The sequence below is a fragment of the Dendrobates tinctorius genome, unplaced genomic scaffold, assembly GCF_039654945.1.
Source record: "Dendrobates tinctorius isolate UK_male_01 unplaced genomic scaffold, ASM3965494v1 ptg000015l, whole genome shotgun sequence".
In the NCBI taxonomy this organism is placed as follows: Eukaryota; Metazoa; Chordata; class Amphibia; order Anura; family Dendrobatidae; genus Dendrobates; species Dendrobates tinctorius.
Genome location: NW_027361683.1, coordinates 6,638,545 through 6,660,141, shown reverse-complemented (window position 1 = coordinate 6,660,141; position 21,597 = coordinate 6,638,545). Strand labels below are relative to the sequence as shown.

The window sequence follows — 21,597 nt, the reverse complement described above, 5'->3', positions numbered from 1 at the left end:
CCTAAGGCTAGTAGTACTTTACAATCTCAGACCACTGCACGCTAGAGAAAAAAAATAGCATCTAAATAAATATGGTGCAACTTTGCCTGTCACTGCTTCAGAGTTTGACATCTACGTCTGCCGAATCTGTAGTAGGTTTGGCCCTTCACACTAAGTTCTGCCTGCTTTTGTGGGTTATCCAAAATGTTTCACTTCATGAAATGAGATCCGCTTGCCAGATATCCGCCTGTCCTATCCTAGGGCAGGAGCACAATACCTGCCGAGTTTGCATGATGTCTTGTAAGCGGCGAGTGGACACCACATCACCAGCAATTTCTTTTTCCCTTCACCCATGACAGCACCACCTGAGAGAGAGGGATCCGCCCCGCCAGGACAGGAACCTACTGAGACATAAGGGGCGGCACCTCTCCCCCGCTTCAGTTGGGTTCCTGTCCTGGAAGGAATCCCACTGTGGCGGTGCCTGTCATGGGCGAAGAGAAAGATAAAGACCCAGGCCCGTCCCGGCGCGGGAAGAACAGGTAGCTTACCTGTAGCGCCGGCCGTCGGGTCCTGGAAGCGCAGTCCCCGGGGTCCCTGGGGCTCCGGGTTCGTGCGGGCGTGGATGGGATCCCGGTGGCTCCGGGAAGCCCCCACCGCGCCACCCTCCCCTCGCGCACGCCGCATCTCGATCCCCGTGGTAGGGGAGAGACGCTGGCGTCTTCCGGCCGCTGACGTCAGCGGCGCTTGGAATGCTGGGTGCGCCGGCTGACGTCAGCAGAAGGCGACAGTGTAATGGCGCCGGGTGCAACGCCGGCCGGCTTTCTGAAGCGCTGGGCCGGCGGTCGCAGGGGGGAGGGGAGGAAGACGCTCACCAGGCGGAGGCATGCAATTTAAAAGGAGAAAGACAGCTGTAGATCGGCGGTGCAAGATGGAGTCCGAGCAGGAACGTTCAGCGTCCCTGCCTCCCTCACAGCCCTCTGGCAGAAAGCATGGAAGCCATTCAAGCAGCAGTCGCCCCAGCCGCAGGTCGGGGCACTCCTCAAGGTCCAAAGAGCGCGGGTCAGGTGCTCCGACGCAGCCTCCAAATCCGGTACCCTTGATTACGGGTGGTGAGTGATCTTCGTGAATGTCAGCAGTATATTAATAGGGGGTTTTTCTATTGTATGCTTCACCCTGTAGGAAAGGCCCAGAAAAGCGGGAAGCAAGAAGAACAATAGGGATTGTGCTATATGTAAATCTCCCCTAGCAAGAGACTGGCAAAAAGATCTCTGTGCTTCGTGCATTCAGCGGACTATGGCGGAGGAAGCGCCTAGTTTCGCAGCCAATCTAATATCTGCCCTCAGGTCAGAAATGGAAGGCTCAATTAAGTCCTTATTGAAAAAAGGGAAAAAAAGCAGGAAGGATTTCCCTAGTTCCCCCTCAGATTCCGCATCAGTATCATCTCAGGCGGAAAAATCATCCTCCTCAGACTCCTCAGATAGTGACACAGGGGGTAAGCCATGTTTCCCTGTAGAAGATACAGATGCCCTCCTAAAGGCCATTAGAACCACAATGGGCCTACAGGAAGAAAGGGCGGCTAAAACCCTAGAGGACGTCATGTTTGGGGGGCTTCAGGAGAGGAAAAAACGAACCTTTCCAGTAAACGCGAAAATCCAGGCGCTTATTGAGAAGGAGTGGAAAAAGCCTGAAAAATCGGGGGCCCTTCCATCCGCCTCTAAGAGACGATACCCCTTTGAATACAAGGATACGGAAATATGGGACAAAGTCCCAAAAATAGATGCAGCGGTGTCCAGGTCTTCCAAAAGGTCGGCCCTGCCCTTGGAAGACGCAGGGGTTCTTAGAGACCCGCTAGACAAAAAAGCGGACTCATATTTGAGGCACGCATGGGAAGCGACAGCAGGAGGTCTTAAGCCGGCGATAGCGGGCACCTGAACGGCACGCTCCCTCATGATCTGGCTGCAGCAGTTAGAAGAGAAGCTGGCGTCAAAGGTCCCAAGAGAGAAGATCTTATCAGACATGTATCTCTTGCACGGGGCAGCGGCTTTTCTGGCAGATACCTCGGCGGACTCTATGCGATTGACAGCCAGAGCAGCGTCACTATCAAATGCTGCTAGACGCGCGTTATGGCTTAAGGGCTGTCCGGGTGACCTTCAGTCCAAGGCCAAATTGTGCTTTCTCTCCTGCGATGGCCGATTCCTGTTCGGCAAGAACTTGGACGATATTCTGGAGGAAGCAGGCGATAAGAAAAAAGGCTTCCCCAGATTCCCTATGGATCAGAGGAGACAGCCCTTTCGGAGGGGGAGATTCAATAGAGGGCGTCCTCCCGCTGACAGAAGAAGATGGGAGGATAAAAAGAAGAAAGAATCAGGGTTTATGTTTGGTGGAGGCACCTCCACCTCCAAAAAGTCACCACAGTGACGCCAGTATTCCAGTAGGAGCGAGATTGGCACTCTTTTTCCAGGCCTGGGAAAAGATCTCCTCCAACACCTGGATTCTGAGCATCCTAAAAGAAGGCCTGAAAATCCCCTTTATTCGTCAGCCAAAATCCGTGGTCGTCATCACACCTATCAGGAAGATGACCGAAGAACAACTGGCCTTAGAAACAGAAATCCTGAGCCTGATAGACAAGCGGGTACTGTCCGAGGTGCCACGCTTACAGGAAGGAAAGGGGTTTTATTCACCCCTTTTCCTAATAAAAAAACCGGATCAGTCGTTCAGGACAATCATAAATCTCAGACGCCTCAATCTATGGATAAAGAACCCGACCTTCAAGATGGAATCAGTAACTACGGCAGTGAAGCTGCTACATCAAGATTGCTTCATGGCCGTAGTCGATTTAAAGGATGCGTATTACCACATCCCTATCCATCCAGATTACCAGAAATACCTGAGGGTAGCGCTTTATATTCAGGGCACACTAAGGCACTTTCAGTTCAGGGCTCTTCCGTTTGGCATATCCATAGCCCCGAGGGTCTTCACCAAGGTCATAGCGGAAGTGACAGCCTTTCTCCGGATTCACGATACGGTCATAATACCATACCTGGACGATTTTCTTATAGTGGGCAGTTCAGAGGACCACTGTACAGCACAGCTGATTCAGGTGATCAACACCTTGCAAGAGTTAGGGTGGATAGTCAATTTCAAAAAATCAAAATTACAACCCCTAAAGAAACAGACCTTCCTAGGATTTATACTGGACTCAGAAAGGCAAGAGTGTCTGCTCCCAGAGTCCAAGATAGAGAAGGTGCAAAATCTGGCCTTGGCGGGCCGAAACCAACCATGTATGACATTAAGAAGAGCAATGTCCCTGCTAGGTACCCTAACATCCTGTATTCCGGCGGTCAGGTGGGCTCAGTTTCACACCCGGCAACTCCAGGGGGAGATACTAAGAGCACAAAGATCGCTAAGAGGGCGTTTGGAAGGAAAGCTGGAGCTTTCCTTAAAAACCAGAGACTCTCTCAACTGGTGGTTGAACGAGACAAATCTGACCTTAGGAATACCATGGGACAGACAGGCGACAGATATAATTTTAACAGATGCAAGCTCCTCGGAGTGGGGGGCACACCTAAGGGGCCTCATAGGTCAGGGTTCCTGGACACCTCAAGAAAGGAAGGCATCCTCCAACCTGAGAGAACTGTGGGCAGTGGGCAAGGCCCTAAACCACTTCATTCCGCTACTCCAGGGTCGAGATGTACGCATCATGTCAGACAACAAGGTAGCAGTGGCATACATCAACCACCAAGGAGGGACAAGATCACACTCCTTAATGGAAGCAGCAACAGACATTCTGAGCAGTGCAGAGGATCACCTACACTCCGTGACAGCCCTACACATAAAAGGGGCAGAAAACATAGAGGCAGATTTCCTGAGTCGCAATACCCTGAGGCAAGGAGAATGGGCGCTAAACCGATCCATTTTTCAAAAGTTAATTCAGCTTTGGGGGGAACCGGTGATAGACCTCTTTGCAAACAAGCACAACAGGCAAACAGAAAGGTTCTGCTCTCTAAACCCAAGGGAAAACCCATGGGCAGTGGACTCACTGCACATCCAGTGGAACTTCAGACTGGCTTACGCGTTCCCCCCAGTAGCTCTGATCCCGACTGTGGTAAGAAAAATCAGAAACGATCAAGCCAGGGTGATTCTAATAGCTCCATTTTGGCCAAAAAGGCCCTGGTTCACTCTGCTACGGAAGATGTCCCTCTCCGATCCTTGGGTTCTGCCAGAAATCCCGGACCTACTAGTTCAGGGTCCAATATTGCACGCTCAGGTCAAAGAATTCCATCTGACGGCGTGGAATTTGAAAGGTCGCTTTTAATAGATAGGGGGTTCTCCCCTGGGCTGGTGGCCACTCTGCTAAAAAGCAGGAAACCGGTGACTACTAACATCTACGGCAGAACATGGGATAAGTTCCTACAGTTCTTGGGTAAGCCGTTAGGGAAAGAACCCCCGATTAGTGACATCCTAGAGTTCTTACAATCTGGGTTGCAGATGGGGTTAGCAGTAAACACACTTAAGGTTCAGGTGTCGGCACTAGGGGCGCTCTACAATTGCAAACTGGCATCAGATAGGTGGATAGCCAGATTTATTAAATCCTGCCATAGAGCTAGGCCTATTCCAATACCTAGAATAGCCCCCTGGGATTTAAACCTGGTGTTAGAAGCCCTTACAAAAGAACCGTATGAGCCATTACATCAGCTACCCCTAAAGTTTTTGACCCTAAAAACGATCCTGTTAGTAGCCCTCACATCAGCCCGCAGGATAAGCGACTTACAGGCTCTCTCAGTAAATCCTCCTTATACGCAAGTCTTTCAGGATAGGGTAGTGTTAAGAACAGACCCCAGTTATCTGCCCAAGGTAGTGTCAGATTTCCATCGGGGTCAGGAAATTGTTCTTCCATCCTTTTGCGAAAATCCAAAAAATCTGGGGGAGGAAAAATTCCATAGTCTGGATGTTAAAAGAGCTCTCGTAGAATATATATCTGCCACTAGCCAGTGGAGGAGGTCACAGTCCCTATTCGTAGCTTTTCAGGGTGCCAGGAAAGGCTATGGGGTTTCAAAAGGGACTATTGCTAGATGGATCAGGGAAGCCATTAGTGTAGCCTATTCAGCTAGTGGTATCCCGATTCCTGACGGCATCAAGGCTCATTCCACCAGAGCCGTGGCGACCTCCTGGGCTGAAAAGGCAGAGGTATCAATCGAACAAATTTGTAAGGCCGCTACCTGGGCCTCACCTTCAACCTTCTTTAAGCACTATAGATTAAATCTATCCTCCTCTGCTGACTTAACCTTTGGTAGAAGGGTGCTGCAAGTGGTGGTCCCTCCCTAAGGTGTTTCGAAGTCTCCAAAAATCTCTCAGGTGGTGCTGTCATGGGTGAAGGGAAAACCACCATGGTTACTTACCGGTAGCCGGTTTTTCCGGAACCCATGACAGCACCCGTACATTCCCCCCCTTTTTCACTGTATGGTGTGCACAATTAGTAGGGTGTTTTGAGTGTTGTGGTGTTGGATTAAACATGTAACTAACCGAGAAGTCCTCTCAATGCTCTGTAACCCAACTGAAGCGGGGGAGAGGTGCCGCCCCTTATGTCTCAGTAGGTTCCTGTCCTGGCGGGGCGGATCCCTCTCTCTCAGGTGGTGCTGTCATGGGTTCCGGAAAAACCGGCTACCGGTAAGTAACCATGGTGGTTTCTGGACATTAAGCTGAAAAGGCATAAACTGAGAGATCTTTAGCACGGTCACGGTATGTTATGCACTTCATCAAAGTGGACCCTGTCATGTAAACTTGGTATCACTTTCATGTTCTTACTATATGGCCAGTTTAATTTGTCTATTTATTTATTACTTTATGTACATCGCGTGCCAAAACTTTCCTTTAATATCTGCGTCTAATTAGTTTTTAATTTTCATGTACTGGGACAGAACATTTGTACATTTTGGTCACACATGCAATGTGTTATTATATATTCCATTGACAAGTGCAAGTTTAGAAGTGGAAAGTACACCACATCACAATGTGTATACTCGTCATCCCAAAATAATCATTAATAAAACTTAGAGGCGCGGCATAGGAAGGCATTATATGTTAGAGAATGTGTTGTAGCTCCACTTACACCTAGTTGTAACTCAAAAGCTACTGCTCGCTTTCCTGGAGGATGGGATGTAGAGATTCCCAGAACGTTACACTAATGGTGGCCTCGGTTTTCTACTGCTCACTTACCGCAGTGGGCCTATGTGCTGGTGCAGAGAAGAAAGCTGCTGACACCCGACAACATCTTTGGTCCACCAAGACTCGTAAAGCTCTATTCATCCAACAAAAAAGTACCCCAAATCACATTCAGATTGTTTAGCCAAATGACATAATGTACAACATAAAGGCCCTTTTACATTTAGCGATGCACCAGCGATCCAACCAGCGATCCGACCCGGTCAGGATCACTGGTGCATCGCTAAATGATCGCTAGTGAGCTTTCATACAGAAAGATCTCACAGCGATGCAGCAGCGACGCAGCGCACGATACTTACCATTCACACACAGCGATCCTGCGTCCTCCCGCCCGCCTCCACGCGTCGCTGGACGTCACAGCAGGAAGTCTCAGCAGGAAGCGCCCGACGAGAAATGGAGCCGGGCATTCTCGCGCGATCAGCGATGAGCAGCGGGGGAGCCGGTCGGAGGTAAGTATCACACATAGCGATATCGCTAACAATATCGCTATAACGTCACAAAACCAGTGACGATTTAGCGATATTGCTAGCGATATCGCTTAGTGTAAAACCCCCTTAAGAGATTTTCTTGTCAACTTGAATAGTTCTAGGATGAGGAGGATGTCTCTCCGACAAACCGTGTCAGGAAGACTTTTCTTTATACAACAGCCCTAAAGGGGTTCTGTGAGTAGACAAATATGGATGCTTTCTCCCAGTAGACAGCATTTCTGATGTCCAGGATTATTATTGCTCAGACACAGCCCAAGGAGGCCCACTGTGTTTTGGAAGAAAGCTTACAACTTTTTCTAAACATATTAAATCCTTGTTTGTATCATAAACCTGCACACTAGCTTAAAAGGAATTTGCAGGATTTCACATGCCAAACTACACTACTCAAAAAAATAAAGGAAACACTAAAATACCACATTCTAGATATCACTGAATTAAATATTCTAGCCGCAAATCTGTATTCATTGCATTGTGGAATGCATTGAGAACAATAAAACATAAAAATAATCAACGTAAATCAAAAATAATGAATATCTGGATTTGCAATGATACTCTTAAATCAAAGTGGAAAATCAAATTACAGGCTGATCCAACTTCAGTGGATATACCTCAAGACAAGGATTGATTCTCCGTAGTGTGTGTGTGGCTACTTCATGCCTGTATCACCTCCCTACTATGCCTGGGCATGATTCTATTGAGGCAACAGATGTTGTCCTGAGGGATCTCCTCCCAGACTTGCATTAAAGCACCAGTTAACTCCTGGACAGTCTGTGGTGCAGTGTGATGTTGGTGGATGGAACGAGACATGATGTTGCAGATGTGCTCGATTGGGTGCAGGTCTGGGGAACGGGCAGGCCAAATCCATAGCATCAATACCTTTTTGCAGGAACTGCCTACACACTTCAGCCACATGAAGCCTTGCATTGTCATGCATCAGAAGGATTTCAGTGCTCACTGCACCTGGATATGATTTCACAATGGGTCCGAGGATCTCATCCTGGTACCTAATGGCAGTCGGAATACCTCTAGCTAGCACATAGAGGGCTTTGCGGCCATCCAAAGAAAAACCTCCCCACACCATTACTGGTCCACTGCCAAACCGGTCATGCCAGAGGATGTTGCAAGCAGCAGAACGTTCTCCACAGCGTCTCCAGACTCTGTCACATGTGCTCCGTGTGAACCGGCTTTCATTTGTTAAGAGCATAGGGCGCCAGTGTCGAATATGCCAATCTTGGTGTTCTCTGGCAAATGCCAATCGCCCTGCACGGTGTTGGGCTGTAAGCACAACACCCACTTGTGGACATCGAACCCTCATACTAGTCTGATGCAGTCTGTTTGAGCGGACACATGGATGTTAGTGGCCTGCTGTAGGTCATTTTGCAGGGCTCTCTAGCACTGCTCCTCCTGTTAGGACTTGCACAAAGGAGGAGGTAGCTGTCCTGCTCGTTTGTTGCTCTCCGATGGCCTGTTCTACATCTCCTGGTATACTGGTCTGTCTCCTGGTATCTGCTCCATGCTCTGGCCACTGTGCTGACTGTCAACAGTATCCTTCTTGCCACAGCTTGCATCTTGGATGAGCTGTGCTCCCTGAACAACTTCTGTGGGTTGTAGACACCTCCTCATGCTACTGTAGGGGTGAGAGCAATGACAAAATGCAAAAGTGACCAAAGCAGCCATAAAGGATGAGAACAAAGAAATTGTCTGTGATCACTACTTGCAGAACCACTTCTTTATAGGGGTTGTCTTGCCAATGCCTATTATTTTACCTGTCTGTTCCATTTGCACAACAGGAGAAATTGATTCACAATTGGTGTTGCTTCACAGCTGTACAAGTTGATTTCACAGAAGTGTGATTGACTTGGAGTTACATTGTGCTTAAGTGTTCCCTTTATTTTTTGAGCAGTGTATATGTCCCTGTGACTTTTTTCTACAGACAAGTCCAGTTATATCCTTAATTGGCCAGTCCATCCCCATTGCTGAGAAATTAGCATTTGCTTTGATACGCAGATGGGGCTGGCTCAAGAGCTATTTGTACATCTAATGCATCTGCCTCCAAATTGACTGTTCTTTTGCCTGAAGTCTCACAGTATGGAGTCTGTCAGTCAAGCATGAGGCAGAAACTCTGGGTAGGGAATGGCGCTTGATTGACAGAGGCTTCAGATGTAGAGCTTCAATTATAGATCAACTCTTTTCTCCATAAGGGGGGAACAAACCAGCCATGTAAAGGTATTGCTGGACTTGTCTTGGATAGAGCTACATGCACATATAGTTACAGGTGTGAAATCCTGCTGACCTATTCCCTTGAAAGGCTAATTCACACAACTACGTTCTTATTCTTGTGTATTAGCTGCAAGTTCCGGATTACCTTACCCCAATTGGCAAACGCATAACATTTGATAAAAACATTCCACAAGGACAGTGAAAAGAATTAAAAACTGAAAAAAGGTGCTTTTTAACCATTTTCAACTTTTAAAGCTCACTCCTATGCATTACATGTATGTCGAAGAATAGAAGTAAGAGGAGAAATACGGATCAAAGAGTTGAATTCTCATCGGAGATAAGCTGCCACCAAATTTTTCTGGTACTATCTGTCTCCGCTCTATACTGAGGACAGATGAACCAAACATGCATCTGTATAGTTGTGTGAAAAAATGTTTTCCCTTCACCCATGACAGCACCACCTGAGAGAGGGATCCGCCCCGCCAGGACAGAAACCTACTGAGATATAAGGGGCGGCACCTCTCCCCCGCTTCAGTTGGGTTCCTGTCCTGGAAGGAACCCCACTGTCGGCGGTGCCTGTCATGGGCGAAGAAAAGAAAAGGACCCCAGCCCCGTCCCGGCGCGGGAAGAACAGGTGTCTCACCTGTAGCGTCGGCCATCGGGTGCTGGACGCACATTCCCCAGGCCCTCCGGGGTTCTGGGTTCGTGTGGGCGCTGGTGGGATCCCCGGGGTCTGCGGGAAGCCCCCACCGCGCCGCCCTCCCCTCGCGCACGCCGCATCTCGATCCCCATAGCAGGGGAGCGACGCTGGCTTCTTCCAGCCGCTGACGTCAGCGGCGCGTTGGATGCTGGGTGTGCCGGCTGACGTCAGCAAGAGGCGACGGTGTAATGGCGCCGGGTGCGACGCCAGCCGGCTTTCTGAAGCGGTCGGCCGGCGGTCGCAGAGGGGAGGGGAGAGACACGCTCACCAGAGCGGAGGCGCGTCATTTAAAAAGAGGAGGCAGCAGCAAATGAGCGGTGCAACATGGAGTCAGAGCAGGAACGTTCAGCGTCCCTGCCTCCCTCTCAGCCCTCTGGCAGAAAGCAAAGAAGCCATTCAAGCAGCAGTTGCCCCAGCCGCAAGTCGGGGGACTCCTCAAGATCCAAAGAGCGCAGATCACGTGCTCCGACGCAGCCTCCCGAGTCCGGTACCCTTGATTTCGGGTGGTGAGTGATCTTCGTGGATGTTAGCATTATGTGAATAGGGGCTTCTGTTGTATGCTTCACCCTGTAGGAAAGGCCCAGAAAAGCGGGAAGCAAGAAGAACAATAGGGATTGTGCTATATGTAAATCTCCCCTAGCAAGAGATTGGCAAAAAGATCTCTGTGCTTCGTGCATTCAGCGGACTATGGCGGAGGAAGCGCCTAGTTTCGCAGCCAATCTAATATCTGCCCTAAGGTCAGAAATGGAAGGCTCAATTAAATCCCTATTGAAAAAAGGGAAAAAAAAGCAGGAAGGATCCCCCTAGTTCCCCCTCGGATTCCGCGTCAGTCATCTCAGGCGGAAGAATCATCCTCCTCAGACAGTGACATGGGGGGTAAACCATGTTTCCCCATAGAAGACACAGACGCCCTCCTAAAGGCCATTAGAACCACAATGGGCCTACAGGAAGAAAGGGCGGCTAAAACCCTAGAGGACATCATGTTTGGGGGGCTTCAGGAGAGGAAAAAACGAACCTTTCCAGTAAACAAGAAAATCCAGGCACTTATTGAGAAAGAGTGGAAAAAGCCTGAAAAATTGGGGGCCCTTCCATCCACCTCTAAGAGACAATATCCCTTTGATCATAAGGATACGGAGATATGGGACAAAATCCCCAAAATAGATGCAGCAGTGTCCAGGTCCTCGAAAAGGTCGGCCCTGCCCCTGGAAGACGCAGGGGTTCTTAGAGACCCGCTAGACAAGAAAGCGGACTCATATTTGAGGCACGCATGGGAAGCGACAGCAGGAGGACTAAAGCCGGCGATAGCGGGCACTTGCACGGCACGCTCCCTCATGATCTGGCTGCAGCAGTTAGAAGAAAAGCTGGCTTCAAGGGGTCCCAAGAGAGAAAATCTTATCGGATATGTATCTCTTGCACGGGGCAGCAGCTTTTTTGGCCGATACCTCGGCGGACTCTATGCGGATGACAGCCAGGGCAGCGTCACTATGAAATGCTGCTAGACGCGCGTTATGGCTAAGGGCTGTCCGGGTGACCTTCAGTCCAAGGCCAAATTGTGCTCTCTCCCCTGCGATGATCGATTCTTGTTCGGCAAGAACTTAGACGATATTCTGGAGAAAGCAGGCGAAAAGAAAAAAGGCTTCCCCAGATTCCCTATGGATCAGAGGAGACAGCCCTTTCGGAGGGGGAGATTCAATATGGGGCGTCCTCCCGCTGACAGAAGATGGGAGGATAAGAGAAAAAAAGAATCTGGGTTTATGTTTGGTGGAGGCACCTCCACCTCAAAGAAGTTGCCACAGTGACGCCAGTATTCCAGTGGGGGGGAGATTGGCACTCTTTTTCCAGGCTTGGGAAAAGATCTCCTCCAATACCTGGATCCTGACCATCCTAACAAAAGGCCTGAAAATCCCCTTTATTCGTCAGCCAAAACCCGTGGTCGTCATCACACCCATCAGGAAGGTGACCGAAGAGCAGGTGGCCTTAGAAACAGAGATCCTGAGCCTGATAGACAAGCGGGTACTCTCCGAGGTACCACGCATACAGGAAGGAAAGGGATTCTATTCACCCCTTTTTCTGATAAAAAAAACCAGATCAAACATTCAGGACAATCCTAAATCTCAAACGGCTCAATCTATGGATAAGGAACCCGACCTTCAAGATGGAATCAGTAACTACGGCAGTGAAGCTGCTACATCAAGATTGCTTCATGGCCGTAGTCGATTTAAAGGATGCGTATTATCACATCCCTATCCACCCAGATTACCAGAAATACTTGAGGGTAGCACTTTATATTCAAGGCATACTAAGGCACTTTCAGTTCAGGGCTCTTCCGTTTGGCATATCTATAGCCCCGAGGGTCTTCACCAAGGTCATAGCGGAAGTGACAGCCTTTCTCCGGATTCACGATACGGTCATAATACCATACCTGGACGATTTTCTTATAGTGGGCAGCTCAGAGGACCACTGTACAGCGCAGTTGACCCGGGTGATAAACACCTTGCAGGAATTAGGGTGGATAGTCAATTTCAAAAAAATCAAAATTGCAACCCCTAAAAAAACAGACCTTCCTAGGATTTATACTAGACTCAGAAAGGCAAGAGTGTCTGCTCCCAGAGTCCAAAATAGAGAAGGTGCAAAATCTGGCCTTGACGGGCCGAAACCAACCACGTATGACATTAAGAAGAGCAATGTCCCTGTTAGGTACCCTAACATCCTGTATTCCGGCGGTCAGGTGGGCTCAGTTTCACACCCGGCAACTCCAGGGGGAGATACTAACAGCACAAAGATCGCTAAGAGGGCGTTTAGAAGGGAAGCTGGAGCTTTCCTTAAAAACCAGAGACACTCTCAACTGGTGGCTGGACGAGACAAATCTGACCTTGGGAATACCGTGGGACAGACAGACGTCAGATATAATTTTAACAGATGCAAGCTCCTCGGGGTGGGGGTCACACCTAAGGGGCATCATAGGTCAGGGGTCCTGGACGCGTCAAGAAAGGGAAGCATCCTCCAACCTAAGAAAACTGTGGGCAGTGAGCAAGGCCCTAAGTCACTTCATTCCGCTACTCCAGGGTCGAAATGTACGCATCATGTCAGACAACAAGGTAGCAGTGGCATACATCAACCACCAAGGAGGGACAAGATCACACTCCTTAATGGAAGCGGCGACAGACATTCTGAGCAGAGCAGAGGAACACCTACACTCCTTGACAGCCTTACATATAAAAGGGGCAGAAAACAGAGGCAGATTTCCTGAGTCGCAATACCCTGAAGCAAGGGGAATGGGCGCTAAACCGGTCCATTTTTCAAAAAATAACTCAGCTTTGGGGGAAACCGGTGATAGACCTCTTTGCCAACAAGCACAACAGGCAAACAGAAAGGTTCTGCTCTCTAAACCCAAGAGAAAAAAACAAGGCCGGGGACTCGTTGCACATCCAGTGGAACTTCAGGCTGGCTTATGCGTTCCCCCCAGTGGCTCTGATCCCAACAGTTGTCAGAAAAATCAGAAACGATCAAGCCAGGGTGATTATAATAGCTCCATTTTGGTCAAAAAGGACCTGGTTTGCTCTGCTATGAAGGATGTCCCTCTCCGATCCATGGGTTCTGCCAAAAAAACCCGGACCTACTAGCTCAGGGTCCAATATTCCACGCTCAGGTCAAAGGATTCCATCTGACGGCGTGGAATTTGAAAGGTCGCTTTTAACGGATAGAGGGTTCTCCCCCGGGCTGGTGGCCACTCTGCTAAAGAGCAGGAAACCAGTGACGACTAACATCCACGGCAGAACATGGGATAAGTTCCTGCAGTTCTTAGGTAAGCCGTTAGGAAAAGAACCCCCGATTAATGCCACCCTGGAGTTCTTACATCGGGGTTGCAGATGGGGTTAGCAGTGAACACACTTAAAGTTAAGGTGTCTGCACTAGGGGCGCTCTACAACTGCAAATTGGCATCAAATAGGTGGGTAGCCAGATTTATTAAATCCTGCCATAGAGCTAGGCCTATCCCAATACCCCGGATAGCCCCCTGGGATTGAAACCTGGTGCTAGAAGCCCTTACAAAAGAACTGTATGAGCCATTACATCAGCTACCCCTAAAGTTTCTGACCCTGAAAACGATCCTGTTAGTGGCCCTTACGTCAGCCCGCAGAATAAGCGACTTAAAGGCTCTCTCAGTAAATCCACCTTATACGCAAGCCTTTCAGGATAGGGTAGTGTTAAGAACAGACCCCGCTTATCTGCCCAAAGTAGCATCAGATTTCCATCGGGGTCAGGAAATTGTCCTTCCTTCTTTCTGCGAGAACCCAAAAAATCTGGGGGAGGAAAAATTCCATAGTCTGGATGTTAAGAGAGCTCTCGTAGAATACATATCTGTCACTAGCCAGTGGAGGAGGTCCCAGTCCCTATTCGTAGCTTTTCAGGGTGCCAGGAAAGGCTATGGGGTTTCAAAAGGGACTATTGCTAGATGGATTAGGAAGGCCATTAGTGTAGCCTACACAGCTAGTGGTATCCCGATTCCTGACGGCATCAAGGCTCATTCCACCAGAGCCATGGCGACCTCCTGGGCTGAAAAAGCAGAGGTATCGATTGAACAAATTTGTAAGGCCGCTACCTGGGCCTCACCTTCAACCTTCTTTAAGCACTATAGGTTAAATCTATCCTCCTCTGCTGACTTAACCTTCGGTAGAAGGGTGCTGCAAGCGGTGGTCCCTCCCTAAGGTGTTTCGAAGTCTCCAAAAAAAGGTGGTGCTATCATGGGTGAAAGGAAAACCACCATGGTTACGTACCGGTAGCCGGTTTTTCCGGAACCCATGACAGCACCCGTATATTCCCCCCCCCCCTTTTTCACCGTATGGGTGTGCACAATTAGTACGGTGTGTTTGAGTGTTGTGGTGTTGGATTAAACATGTAACTAACCGGGAAGTCCTCTCAGTGCTCTGTAACCCAACTGAAGCGGGGGAGAGGTGCCGCCCCTTATGTCTCAGTAGGTTCCTGTCCTGGCGGGGCGGATCCCTCTCTCAGGTGGTGCTGTCATGGGTTCCGGAAAAACCGGCTACCGGTAAGTAACCATGGTGGTTTCCCCTTCTTCCTGATTTCCTATTGTTTTGCATGTTTGTCACAGTTAAATGTTTCAGCTCAGCAAAAAATATAAATATTAGACAACGATGACACAAGTGAAAACAAAATGCAGTTTTTAAATGAAGGTCTTTATTAAGGGAAAAGAAATCCAAACCTACAGGGCTCTGTGTGAAAAGATGATTGCCCCCCCCCCTTAAAAACATAAATTAACTTGTTTTTCACATTATCCACATTGAGCCATTATCCACAAATGGCAAAAACTTGTAACAGTGGTGAACTTTCCCAGGAGTGGCCAGCCGACCAAAATTATCCCAGCAGCACAGCGACAACTCACAGCGAAGTTACAAAAGACCCCACAAGAACATCCAAAGAAATGCAAGCCTCACTTGCCTCAGTTGAGGTCAGTGTTCATAACTCCACCATAAGGGCTCATACTCACATGCGAGAAACTTGGACGAGTCTCGCACGTCAATACCCGACACTCAGGAGCAGAGCGTGCGGCTGCTTGTATTTCTATGCAGCTGAACACTCAAATCCGAGTGCCGGCGGCAGTGCCGGGTATTGACGTGCGAGACTCGTCCGAGTTTCTTGCATGTGAGTATGAGCACTAAGAAACAGACTGGGTAAAAATGGCTTGTATGGCAGAGTTCCAAGACGAAAACCACTGCTAAGCAAAAAGAACATAAAGGCTCTTCTCAGTTTTGCCAGAAAACATCTGGATGATCACCAAGACTTTTGGGAGAATACTCTGAAGACTGACTAGACAAAAATTGAACTTTTTTTTAAGGTGTATGTCCCATGACACCTTGCTTAGAAGTAACATAGCATTTCGGAAAAGACAATCATACCAACAGTAAAATATGGTGGTTGTAATGTGGTGTCTGAGGCTGTTTTGCTGCTTCAGGACCTATGGTAAATAGAACCTCGAATTCTGCTGTCTACCAAAAGATCATGAAGGAGAATGTCTGGCAATCTGTTCATGCCAAGCTGAAGTGCACTTGGGTTATGCAGCAGGACAATGATCCAAAACACACCAGCAAGTCCCACCTGTGAATGGCTTAAGGAAAACAAAAGACTTTGGAGTTGCTTAGTCAAAAGTCCTGACCTTAATTCGATTGAGATGCTGTGGCATGACTTTAAAAAGCCATTTCATGCTCTGAAACCCTCCAATGTGGCTGAATTACAACAATTCTGCAAAGATGCTTGGGCCCAAATTCCGCCATAGCATTGTAAAAGACAAGCCAGTTGTCGTAAATACTTAATTGCAGTTGTTGCAGCTAAGGTTGGTTCAACTAGTTATGTTTAGGAGGCCTTCAGTTTTTCACACAGGGCCCTGTAGGTTTGGTTTTATTTTTCCCTTAATAATAAAGATCTTCATTTAAAAACTGCATTTTGTGTTTTTTTACTTGTTATCTTTGTCTAATATTTCCATTTGTTTGGTGATCTGAAACATTTAAATGTGACAAATATGCAAAAGAATAGGAATCAGGAAGGGGGCAAACACTTTCACACAACTGTATGTGGGTGTCTGGAGAGAGCGGCGGTTAGCTGAAAATTAGGCTGATGGCTAACAAGGGTTTTGGGCCAGCCTATGGGTTGTCTGGATGAAAAACTGAAATATGGAGACGTTATACCCTATTGAGCTAACATAGGAGTGACTGTTTGGAAATGCTGACTATTGAATAGAACCTGTCATCAGGTTTTTTTTGCCCAAAACCGATGGCACGTCTATAGAAGTACTTTACCCTCTTCATTTTCAGTTTTTGAGCTTTTATTTTCTCCCCTTATTCCATAACACTTTTTTGTCTGTCTCCATAGTCGTATGAGTGCTTTCAATTTGCAAAAAAGTTGAATTCCACAAGTTTTTTTTTTTTTTTTAATCATGTTCACTACATTGTAAAACTGACCTGGAAATATCATTCAAATATGATTCCCCGGGTCAGTATGAGTACGCTGATAAAAACACGTATGTGCGTATGTATATATTATGTTTTTATTTGAATGGTGAAAAGAAATTTGGAAATCTTGTAAGGTAAAAAACTTTTTGCTTGTGTCACCATTTTCAGAGACCCATAACATTTTACGGAATCTGGGTCTGTGTGAGGGCTTATTTTTTGCACCCCGGGGTAATGTTTTTATTGACTCCATTTTGTGGTAGGTATGTTTTGGTTCACTCTTATTGGATTTTATTGTAATGGTTCAGCGGCCAAATATGTTATTTTGTTTCTTTTGCTTTTTTGTTATGCCCTATTAGTTCTCTATAATTTTATTTCTTGGTAGACCGGACTTTTTAGAAACGTAGAGATACCAAGTGTGTGTTTTTTGTTTTTTTTCCATTATTGTAACGGGGCCATTGGGGGTGATTTTGAATTTTTGTTGGGGGTTTTTTGCTAAACCTTTTTTTTCTTCACTTTTACTGTATTGTATAGTCCTCTTAGGAGACTTGAAACTGCGATTGTCCGATTGCTTGTGCTGTGGCAGAAATCACAAGTGATTTGACACACTGGGGTCATGAGCAGGACCCCAAGCTGTCATAACAACCCATTAGTTCCATACGATCACGTGACGGGCGTCGATGGGCAAGACAAGTAAGGAACTTCGGTCCAGCGCGTGTTAAGTTCTGCTTTCATTGACAGTGGGATTTAACTGGTTTACATCTGGGCAGAGCACTGCTCCACCTGCAGCTGGTAAAGGCACATATGATGGCTGATTTAAATCTGTGATATGCGGATAAAGATATGTGCTTGGCATGCAACCTTGCATCAAAGGCAGGGACACAACCTTTGACGTAAATGTATGTCAAAGGTCATGAAAGGGTTAATGCAGATTAAACCCTTTCATTGTAGAAATCTGTCTTGCTGTTTTAGAGCAATCCATAGCTGAAATTCTATGCTAAATACTTTCAAGCTCCCCTGCCTACCTCCTTGTCTCTGACTGGAAGGAACTTATGTTTAAGTGCCTTGCCTCCTGTCTGACAGAAGACAGTGACTAGGGAGGGAGGCAGGAGAATCTAAAGTGCATTTCCCACCCACTGCCCTTGCACATCATTAACATACAATTTCAAATATGGCTTTAAAGCTGCAAAACAGATTTCTACAAGAAAGATGAGAATGAATGTAATCAGCCTTAAAGCACCATTACATACATTTCATTAGTTGGGGGTATAAAGTCCTGATGACTGGTTCTCTTCAGCAATTTCTCACGTTTCATCCTGCACATTTGTGATACACAGACAACCCATAGAAAGATTAATCTCCTCTGCGGAACAAGGAACATAGCCTAGCATCTGCTGTCATGAAACCATCCCACCAAAACTGGAGTGTACCATGGAAAAACCTTTTTATCTATTTAATGGTGTTCAACCGTGCATACCTATCAGATCACAAGAACATTTGCTAGGTACCTCTCTTTTCACACTATGGACTGGTATACCTTTAGCATAGTTGAAAAGAAACTACTTTTAACAAACTTTGCATAAATCAATAGTGCAGATGATTATAAGAAACTTAGTAATGCATCTTATCAGAGAAATCTACTTCTTTTTCATCTTATCTGACACTTCTCCCTCTCCTTCCCTCACCATCCCCGCCTCCTGAACTCTCCATCCACTGTGAAAAGGCAGTTCAAGTCTATCTTGCTTTGAGGAGATGGACTACTGGTGTTCTGTGACAGCCCACTATTCTCTATTTAAGGGGGAGGAGGAGTGAAGTGCAAGGAAGGGAACAGAAAGATACAGTTGGTAACACATGTAGCAGAGCTCTGTAACAAGTGTTTTACCATACAACAAAGCTTGATTTCAGATCAAGACAGCTCAGCTTTGCTGTATAATAACCTCCATGTTGCTGAAGCTCTTCTTGTGAGCTAAAAATTGAATGAAAAGCAGGAACTTATCTGTGCTGTCATGGGAGAAATCATTCCCTGCCCCAGCAAACAGTGAATTGTAAGTTACTGATAGAATGTGCAGAGGGCAATACTGGTGAGAATGCTGGATATGCAGTAGGACACATGATGACCAGAAATGGTGTTATTTTGAAAAGTTAGTTTAAAGCACAGTTATCCTTTAGGCATATGCCATTTGAAATATTTTTTTCCTTTTTTTCTGTATTTCTTTTATTTATTTAACCAATTATAATGTTTACTTTTTTAGAATCCCAAAAGAACTAGGTGAACAACTCTTTACAAAACCAAAGCTACAAACTGAAGAGGAGGAAGAGGCAGAGGAGCAGCACAGTGAAGGTAATGTATTAATCCCATAGCCATCACCACATGTAACCTCCAGTCATCATCCACATTTATCATCATGATCCCTGTCCATTAATTCTCAATTAACTGGTCTCTGTGCTTCGCTGCCTGAGGTTAATTATTTTCTGGCCTATTTTACCATGCAATTACTACTTGCCATTCATCCTCCTGGACGCCATTGTGCTTATTACTACGTCGGCAACCAGGTATATTATTATCACAGAAAGTTCTTGGATTACGGCAGCCTTTCCCAGTTCCCATTAGGTTATTCTTTTTGTGTCTATTTTTTCACACTTTTTTACAAATAGTTTAACCCTGGCTGCTTCTTAAAGTTAAACGAACACTGTGCTGCGTGTTACATGATGTTGTGGATTGTGCACTGCTTGGCTTTCAGCATGTCCAATCATTTTGTTCCCTTGGGATAATTCACCACAGTTCTTTGGCAGTAGCTTGCTTCACTTTCCTTTTTCAAAATGTATGCTCGCTCAGCCACGCAAGCATGATATATTAGGGGGTCTGAAAGAATATCTTTCGTCCCAAAAAAGTGTTTGGACAACAGCTAAAGTATATGGCCGCCTATAATTGTACTGTTGTATATAATTTAACCTCTCTTGTAGACTGCTCTTTACATGTGCCAGTGTATTCTGTACACGTTATACTGAGGATGCGTCATGTAACTGAATGTCCTCAGCTAACACGTGTAGGAAAAATATTTACACTGATATCTAACTTGTAAATTCTTGCAGTGAGGACTAAATCATTAAAGAAAAGGAAGCGTCATGACGATGATGATGGTGAAAATGAAAAACCTCAGAAGAAATTAACATCTAGAGAAGTATGTTCTCCTTTACTTCTCTTGCGTTCTAGTCATCACCTTACATCTCTCAAGCCCATGTTTTTTGATTTGTTTTTTTTAACAACGTACTGTATTTTATTATTGTGTCTCTGATGTTCCTCCTATCAAAGATGGATATCCACTTAGGATGGGTTTTCACATAGCAGGGGCTACTAGATAATGGTGCAGTTTAGAAAACCTCAGCAGAAATACTAGAGAACCGATCAAGTGATGTAGGCTGTCTGAGAGGAGGTACAGTTAGGTCCATATATATTTGGACAGACACAACATTTTTCTAATTTTGGTTCTAGACATTACCACAACGAATTTTAAACAAAATTCAGATACCCTCAAATGAAAGCTGAAATTCTGAACTTCAACTGCATCTGAATTGTTTTGTTTAAAACTCATTGTGGTAATGTCTAGAACCAAAATTAGAAAAATGTCTCTGTCCAAATACATATGGACCAAACTGTATGCAAGGTCTTCAGCTGCTGATCTATGTTTAAGGAGTTCACTCCTATAGTTTTAGCTGGATGGAAGCAATGATTACTTGACATGACCACTGGAGCCCGCAGGATCAGGTGACCGGTGGTAGGGACATTGTTACCTCTGGTATAGCTCAGACTGTAGGAGCAACAGCGCAGCACTAGAGTAGATTCTGGTATTAAGTAGATCGGTGGGGGTTTTTCCTCCTCCATCATGGCTTTCCACTGCTTATGTTTAACAATATAATAAAAAAATTTCTATAGCGCCAATCTATTCTGTAGCACTTAACAACATAGCCAAAAACCCTTTCAAAAGACCTTTTTATACACTTAACGCACATAGTTCACATGTGTAAGTGGGAATCTAAGCCATTTGGTTCACTACTCTGTAGTATATTGTCACGTTCTCATTTTTACGGCACATTCACATGACTGTGCAGATCGATCAGAGATCGGACTGCAATGCACTGACTGACCACAGGTCTCCCGAGTGTGATGTGTTCTTATTTCTATGAAGATGTCAGGAGAGCTACGGCCTTTCCGTGCATTGTGGTCCAATTTGCACAGACGGCTGAATGTGAACGTATTTCTATGTCGCACTATATAATAACACATACAATATACACAATTGTGCATTATACCTTTTTATAAAGCAATAGGGCAGTACAGTGTACTGAAGATCAACATGGATGTTGGTGTAGCGCAGAATAGTGTGTTCTGGTCCTCTAATTTTATATTCTTTTTTTTTTTTTTTTTTTGCAGAGGAGGAGGATGGAAAGGCAGCAATATTCAAAGAAAGTGGGAGTGCGGTACTACGAAACTCACAACATCAAAAACAAGAACCGCAACAAAAAGAAAGTGAGCCCTCAAAACAAAAATGTCAGACAAAAACAATCAAAACAGAAACATTAATTATTTGTTGTGTCAATAAAGGTCTGACTTTTTTCCAGCCTCTGGATATTGTTTTTTTTTCCCCTGGAATACAGCTTAAATTTACCAGATGTATAATAGAAGTGGTGGATTTGCCGTACCAGCCAATCGGGTCTCTGCATTTCTTATAACCTTGCAGTGAGTGTTACAGCAGTATTAGGCCATGTTCACACCTTCTGTATTTGCAAGAGGTATGCTCGGTTATTTTCACTACAGGGGGTTTAGGAGGCGCAAAGTGTTTCCAATAGAGCACATAACGATTGTTTTCTGTCTGCCTCATGGGGGATCTGGCAGAAAGTAGAGCACACTGCGTGTATGCAGAAGACTTCTTACAGCTCCCTAGCACATGGAGAGCAATAGTGCAGCCATCAGCATGCGGTCTAATGATAAGTATACATGGGACTTTGCACAATGGATCATTTTCAC

The 21,597-nt window shown here is 46.2% G+C and overlaps 1 protein-coding gene across 1 annotated transcript in view; it reads left to right on the top strand.

Annotated features, from left to right (window-relative positions):
• Positions 1–21,190, top strand: part of GNL2 (G protein nucleolar 2) — a 123,973-nt gene extending 102,783 nt beyond the window's left edge. The window contains exons 14-16 of the mRNA XM_073562419.1: positions 18,824–18,912; positions 19,665–19,753; positions 21,004–21,190. Coding sequence (XP_073418520.1) covers positions 18,824–18,912; positions 19,665–19,753; positions 21,004–21,153 — 328 coding nt within the window. The 3' untranslated portion in view covers positions 21,154–21,190. The remainder of the gene's footprint in view (positions 1–18,823; positions 18,913–19,664; positions 19,754–21,003) is intronic.
• The last annotated feature ends 407 nt before the right edge of the window (positions 21,191–21,597 follow it).